The 7,276-nt window shown below is 44.8% G+C and overlaps 1 protein-coding gene and 1 long non-coding RNA gene across 2 annotated transcripts; both read left to right on the top strand.

Moving 5' to 3' along the window:
* Positions 1-514: 514 nt before the first annotated feature.
* LOC120667365 lies at positions 515-1,145 on the top strand. The gene is made up of 2 exons (XR_005672168.1): positions 515-599; positions 674-1,145. It is a non-coding gene; the product is annotated as an uncharacterized LOC120667365 (long non-coding RNA).
* A 2,641-nt stretch (positions 1,146-3,786) lies between these two features.
* On the top strand, positions 3,787-7,028 carry LOC120664487. The gene is made up of 3 exons (XM_039943744.1): positions 3,787-4,004; positions 5,818-6,666; positions 6,780-7,028. Exons 1-3 carry the CDS (start codon positions 3,980-3,982, stop codon positions 6,833-6,835), a joined length of 930 nt encoding a protein of 309 aa, XP_039799678.1. The 5' UTR covers positions 3,787-3,979; the 3' UTR covers positions 6,836-7,028.
* The last annotated feature ends 248 nt before the right edge of the window (positions 7,029-7,276 follow it).

Genomic DNA, 7,276 nt, shown 5'->3' with positions numbered 1-7,276 from the left:
AAGGAGGCCAGCGTGGAGGGGTGGGAGTGAGCTGTCGTCGCCCGTGAGTTGGCTTCCGCACGGGCGATTGTAAAATCAGTATTGAGGTCATCTGGCTGTATTGTCTCGTTTGATTCGTTGTCATTTTGTTGGATCTGTATCCACCGAGATTTTGGTTATGTCACACAGATCTGTAGATGGACAATATATGCAAGGCACGACGATGTCCATGGTGGATGGATGGGGTCATGAGTCTAGTTATTAGGACCGGACCGGACCGGCGGTCGGACCGAAAAAATCGTGAACCAAAGACTACACCAGCCCGGTTCGCTTAAAAGACCGTCTGTGCAACTGAACCGGTAAAAACCGGTTGAACCAGCCGGTTTTTTATGGAACGGGTGAACCGGCCGGTTCCATTCGATCCGGGCAATTTTTGTACGTTACCCATTTTACCCCTCTATCGATTCACTATAGCATTATCTAATGAGGGGTATAACTGGAAAGGCTGAATTTTTAGGCCACTTTCATTTGGTGCCTGTTACTCTGTTAGGCGGCGGCGCATCTGAGAGGAGCGACAGCCTAAACGAAAAGGCAGGCGGCCGGCGGCGCATCTACTTCCCGTGAGGCCTTACCCCTACCTTCTTCGACAGAGGCGGCGCTCCCCCTCATCCCCTGCTCGTTCTTCGGCTTGCAGCAAGCCATCGATGGCCGGCGACCTATCCCTGGCTCCCTGCAGCGGTGCGGCCTGTTCTTTGTGAGATCCGGCGGCCGGGGGCAACACGACGGCATGATGCTCCATGGCTCCAACTCTCCTGCTCGCCACAGCTCCACCTCGCTGGGCACCTGTCCCTGCCGGTGCCGTGCGATGGTGTGCCGCCGCCGGCAGAGGGCAGCTCCTCCGGACCTCCACAAGCAAGCAAGCAACGCCAGCACAAGTGTGGCCAACGGTATCTTGAGTTCTTGACGATATTCTATTGATTCAATTTGTATAGTGTGCGTTAAGACTTGAGTAGAGATTTCACAAATTTAATCAGAACATTAAACTTGAATGCAACTCTGTTGGCTAACGAGTGGGATATTAAATGGATATATGTAAAATCAAGATCATTTCAGTATATTTGAATTGTGCTTCACATGTTGGACTTTGAACGCAATCAATTTGATTATATAGTTGTGTTATCTATGAACTTATTTTTCTTATGATAAACTATGCAGTATTTAGTATGTACGGTTAATTTTATATATATATATATATATATATATATATATATATATATATATATATATATATATATATATATATATATATATATGACCGGTTCATAATATCTGTGGCCAGTTCAGTTAAACGGTTCAATACTTTTAAACCGGTGGTTCAACACGTTCATAACGATTGAACCAATAAACCATTAAACCGACGTCTTCACGGGTTCGATGACCGGTCCGGTCCTAATAACTTAGGTCATGGGGAGCTGCTCCAGATCCAAGCGTCATCTAGAGTACGTGCCGGATCGGATGTGGTGGTAGCTTCGATTGGGATGTTGTACCGTGTGCTTGTTCTTTTGTTCGTGGCGTCTTACTGGTTTGTCCAGTGCTATATATGTTGTTTGTTCGGCGGTCGCTGTTATTAACACACTCTAACTTGTACCAATGAGTTCCTAAAAAATGTCGGGCGTGCACATTTCGTTTGATTAATTCCATTCGTCTGATCTTAGCTTATATTTATTTGTTTCATTATTTTGTTCGAGTTAAGCTAAGGTGGCTGCATGTAGTAGTCAATCGCTGTGTTCAGCTGGCTTATTAACTAGCCAGCCAGTATTGTTTTTCTCTCACATCAAATCAGCATCAGCCACTAGCCACCAGCCAGCCAGTAATACTTTTCTCTGACAATAAATCAACACTAGCTACCAGTCACAGCCAGCCTAATAGAGCGAATATCTGTACCTACCCCTTATTTAGTTCTCTTCAAAATTCTAAAACTTTACAAGATTCCACGTCACATCGAATCTTTAAATGCATGCATGAAGTATCAAATGGAGCTAAACAAAATAACTAATTACACAGTTTGTCTATAATTTACGAGACGGATCTTTTGAGTCTAGTTAACCCATGATCGAATAATAATTATCAAATATAAACGAAAGTGTACAATATTTTACAGCTTCTCTTTACGCATCTAAGGGCCTAATTCGACATTTCTACATTTCTAATCTTAGCTGGCTACAACTGCTGCTGTCTGATAAGTACTCCGTACACTGCCACTGCCTGCCAGTAGTATGAACACTTGCTTTGTTTTTACTACTAGTACGTGACGATGGGAGAAAAAAAATGAAGAAAAGATCTGATCTACACCCCTTGTCTTGTGCGTTGACCAAAGCAGCAAACGATCGATCTCGTTTCAGCCTTTCCCGTCAGGTGATTTGATTAGTATAGGGAGCAGAGATGAACCTGCTGCTAGCTTTGGTGCGCTTCAACACAATAACAACCATATGAGATCCAGTGCCGTACTTAGCCAGTACAGCTGATTAATTAATAGCAGCTGTTCATATGCTGCGGTTATCTTTAATTCAACAGGGAATTATGCTTCGGATCTCTCCGTTTGTGCATGCATGTAAGCCTTGACTTCCGGACCAAGATAAGTATAACAAGTATGCCTGCTATTTATGCTCCTCCTATAGATGATAGGAGTACACAATTTGAAGCCTCTAAATAAGTTACTGATGCATCAACTAGCAGTATATATTGCCTAAACAACTTTTTGAATGAGCTTGCTTGGACAAGTTTAAGATAAAAATGGCGCCTTCCTAAACAACTTGCATTGGAGGGACAAACAAGTTTGATGCCGTGCTATGTGCCACTGACACTAGGTGCACAATAGGCTTCTTTTTGTTAAAAAAAATCTATCCATACATTCCTCTTGTCATAAATAAGTCAAGTTTTTTTTAATTGAATACGGTCTTCAGTACATTTATGAAGCTACATTCGAAACAAAGATATTCGTCTCATTTTCAAATATCGAAATTCGACACATCGAAAACACAGTGACTTATATGTGATTGGAGGGAGTAGAACTCTCCCCTTCATTAGTTCAGTAGTTCACACCGAGAGCCATGCGAGCAGCGATTGATTTGCATCCGAAATGGTGGGGGAGGTGGACATAGCCACATAGGTATACTCCAGTGGGGAAGAGGGTGAGAAGGAAGGTTGTGACGACGGGAAGAAGATGCTCGCTCAGATTCGTTGAACCCGGACAAGGTTTCGCGCCAAGCTATAGCGAGAGGGTTCTCCACTTCTCGTTGCCACAACGTAGGCAAACAAATTTTTTAGGCAAAATTAACACAGAGAGACAGGAGGGCTGGGACAGCAGGAGGAACAAAAGCATGGGAAACAAGACCAGCAGAACGTGGTTATGATTAATGAGGTAGCCACCTAATTAACCTTTGCTTTTTTAGAGCAAGTATTATGGCAGGTTGCAAGTAGACTAAATACTGAGATGGAGGGGGGGGGAAGGAGAGGAGAAGTGGGCTGCAAACTTGCAGCCAGCTTAATTCGATATAAGAACTAAAAAATCTTATAAGAGAGATAATTAGACTTTACATTAATGGTTAAGAGCTAACTATTATATGAGTGAGGCATGTTGGAAATATTTCAGTTAAGATATATTGTGATCTTCACTATTAAGGAAGCGTTTAAACCATCTAAATGCAATTAAGGAAATCTAATGATATAACCCTAATGGGCTGTGATCAGTAGGCCCATTAGGCCCGTTTCCAGAGGCTGGCCCCAGCCCCACAGTGCCTATAAATATAAGGTCATGGTTAGCACCTTAATCACCCATTCATCTCAATCTAAAACCCTAGCCACCGCTAGTCTGATCGCTAAGGGCACTGGAGGGGTTTGGAAGGCCAAGCACTCCCGTTTGGCGCCCGGAGGACGCCGATTCGCCGCTGCGTCTTCTACACCGACAAGAACGCCTACTTCCTCTACGGATCAGGCGTAAATGGCTGCTGCAACTGCTAACGCTGGTATAATGTTTACCAATTTATTCTGCATTAGATTGATTTGTCATGAACTAGGTTATGTTAAGATCTTGGGTTATTAGCCTCTAATGTTTAAGCCTGGCTAATTCTAACAATCGGTATCATGAGCCATCTTAACCTACTCATGCACGGTCAATTTTGAGCCATGTTTATGCCTCTGATTTTCGTCGGTTTAAGATGCAATTAGATCCTGCATAATGGCTTTTATGTGTTAATCATGCGTGATTAGATCTAAATCATGGTTAATTAAGTTTCTGATCACGAGATTAGATCTAATCTAATTCGGTTTAGGTCAAGTTTAAGATTAATCTTGATCTGTTATGAGTTAAGTATCGGATTAGATGCAATCATGCCTGAGTAATGAATCAGTTTAAGTTAATGTCATGATTAAATCGAGCAATTAAAGTTAGGGTTTACTGCTAGCAGTATCTGTTCCCCAACTTAAGCCCCTGATCATATTTATTCCGCAAATTAGTTCTTGGATCCATGAAATTGATGCATCAGTAAGCATTAAGAAGGAGGGGAAAACGCAATTTCAGATCGCATAAGAAATCCCCAAATCCCGTGATGAACCCTAACCCTAATCCTAATATTGAATCTTACCTTGTGACCATGAGTTGGTTCACTGAGAATAAGCGGGCGGCGGCCGGCGCTTGCGGCCGGGGTGGGCGCGCTGCCGGGTCCGCGCTTGAGCACACGCGGCCGACGGCCCGCACACGCGCTCCTAGCGGTGCGCAGGGCGGCCACCAGGCGGTCGCGTGGCACGCGGCCTGGGCGGCGAACCGAGCGGCCAGGCCTGACAGGCGCACGACGCCGGCGCTCCCGCGGGCCCGCGCATGACGCAGCGCGCGGTCGGCGGCCCACGCAGTCGGCGGCCCGCGCGGTCGGCGGCCCGCGCGGTCGGCGCACCCCGGGTCCCGCGCGACGCGTTGGATGCGCGCTCCACGCATGAGGCGCGCGAGTGCATGCTGCGGCGGCCGGAGCTCAGACCGCGGGCCCGCGCGCGAGTCCCGCGTCAGGCGGACGCGCGGCGGCGCTGCCAGGCCTGTGCGCGGCGCGTCTGCACGCGGCGGATGCGGCCGGGCCTCGGGCTGCGTCTCCCGACGCGTGAGGAAGCGGCGGCTCGGTCTGAGGGATGAAGAAGGAAAGGGAGTGGAAGTGATTTAGGGTTCAGACATGTCTCCACTCTTTTATATGAAGCTACATTAGTTCGTGGCCCTCAGATCACAATGGACGGTCCAGATTTCACTGCATTAGGGTTTCGCGGGATGGGCCAGACTGGGCCGCGCAGCAGCTTAACGGGCCGCACAAAGAGGGGATATTTTGGGCTGTTTTCATGAGTTTTAGCCCATTTAATGTTAAAGCCTTATTCTATTACTGTTTCTTATGATATTAGCTCAATTTAATTGCTGTTATGTTTAAAGGCTTTAATTATTTCTGTTGCACTTATTATTACCAGCATTATGTTATTTAATTTCCATGAGTTATGTAAATGTTTTTTAATCATGTTTTAATTGCATTTATTCACTGAAAATTATGTTCATCCACCATAAGCAATTAAGATGCACTCTATTTAAATGGAACCATCGGGAAGTTTATTTAGAGCACTTGTAATTAATTCTGACCATCGTTGATTTAATTACGAGTTTTAATGATAAATTTCGTTTGTTTTCCCCATCGGTGATGCAAATTGAAATTTATGTATGATTTTAATCAGACCATCGTAGGGTTAATTTCATACTTCTTATGCGCATCTTAATTGTGAGTTTAATTAAGTTATTATTCTCATGATTTTCAGTGAACACTGTGACGGGCTACCTGAAGTCCATTGAGCCCCTAAATGGCACCAACTACCCAAGCTGGTATAAAGATGTTCAGGTGGCTATTGCTGTGTGCGAGTATGATCTTGCCTTACGTCAAGACAAGCCAGCAGAGCCCACTGATCCCAATGGTGATCGTACTGCCATTGAGAAGTGGGAGAGATCAGACAGGATGGCCAACATGATCATTAAGAACACGATCACTCCGGCCATCTGTGGTGCTATTCCTGATAAGGACAAGGATGGTAATGATCTGAGCGCCAAGGCATATCTTGCCAAGGTGGAGGATAACTTTAAGAGTTCTTCCAAGACTTATGCTAGCACCCTGATCATGAAGATGCTGACTTCACAGTATGATGGGCAAAGTGGAATCAGGGAGCACATTATGAGCATGTGTGTCATGGCAAATAAGCTGAAGACACTAGATATGGCTATCTCTTATGGTTTTCTGGTGCACTTCATCATGACTTCTCTGCCAGTACAGTACAGTCCCTTCAAAATAAGCTACAACACTCAGAAGGCGACTTGGAGCATGGCTGAGCTCATTAGCTACTGTGTTGAGGAAGAAGAAAGGCAGAAGGCTGAAAGGATGAAGGATGCTGTCAACATGGTCAGCGAGCGCTTTGGGCGTGTTAGCATGAGCAACACTCCTAAGCATCAGGCTGAGTCTGGCAGCAGCAGGCAGCATAAGAGAAAGTTTAAGGGCCATAAGAGCAAGGCCGTGTCACATAAGAAGACCTCTAATGAGAGGTTGTGCAAGTTCTGCAAGTCACCTAAACATGAGCAGAAGGATTGCCATGGATTTAAGGAGTGGCTTAAGAACAAAGGTACAATTACTGATTATGTATCTTTTATTGATGAATCATTCTTAGTGAATTTTTCTCCCAATACTTGGTGGATTGACTCAGGTGCCACTGTGCACATTTCCAATTCACTGCAGGTATTCAGTTCGATCCGAACTATAAGAGAGGGGGAGCGAAGTCTAAGAGTGGCTGATGGCAATGAAGTGAAGGTTGAAGGCATTGGGAGCTTCAATTTGGAGTTACCAGGCGGCTTCAATCTTAGTTTGCATGATGTTCTTTATGTTCCCAGTTTGAAGAGAAACCTTATTTCTGTTTCGCGTTTAGATAAGTCGGGACATATTTGTGAGTTTGGCAACTCTGTGTGCAACATTAAATTTCATAATTTAAGTGTGGGCCTTGGTCATTTGCAAGGCGATCTTTATTTGCTCTCTCTTGATAAAGTTTATTCTGCAATGAATGTGGATGATGTATCGCATAAGCGTAAGCGTGATGATGAGACTTCTTCGAAATTGTGGCATTGTCGTTTGGGCCACATTTCGAGGGGGAGAATTGAGCGTCTCATAAGAGAAGAGATACTCCATTCATTAGATCTCTCAGACTTAGATCAACATTGCGTTGATTGTATTAAGGGGAA

The sequence above is a fragment of the Panicum virgatum genome, chromosome 3N (genome assembly GCF_016808335.1).
Source record: "Panicum virgatum strain AP13 chromosome 3N, P.virgatum_v5, whole genome shotgun sequence".
In the NCBI taxonomy this organism is placed as follows: Eukaryota; Viridiplantae; Streptophyta; class Magnoliopsida; order Poales; family Poaceae; genus Panicum; species Panicum virgatum.
Note: the sequence above shows the minus strand (reverse complement) of the source record. Positions and strands in the feature narration are given on the sequence as shown.

Coding starts and splice junctions, on each gene's coding strand:
- LOC120664487 (XM_039943744.1), top strand. CDS start 3,980: ATGGCTGCTGCAACTGCTAACGCTG. Junction 4,005..5,817: donor TGCTGCAACTGCTAACGCTG/GTATAATGTTTA, acceptor CATGATTTTCAG/TGAACACTGTGACGGGCTAC. Junction 6,667..6,779: donor GGAGTGGCTTAAGAACAAAG/GTACAATTACTG, acceptor AATTCACTGCAG/GTATTCAGTTCGATCCGAAC.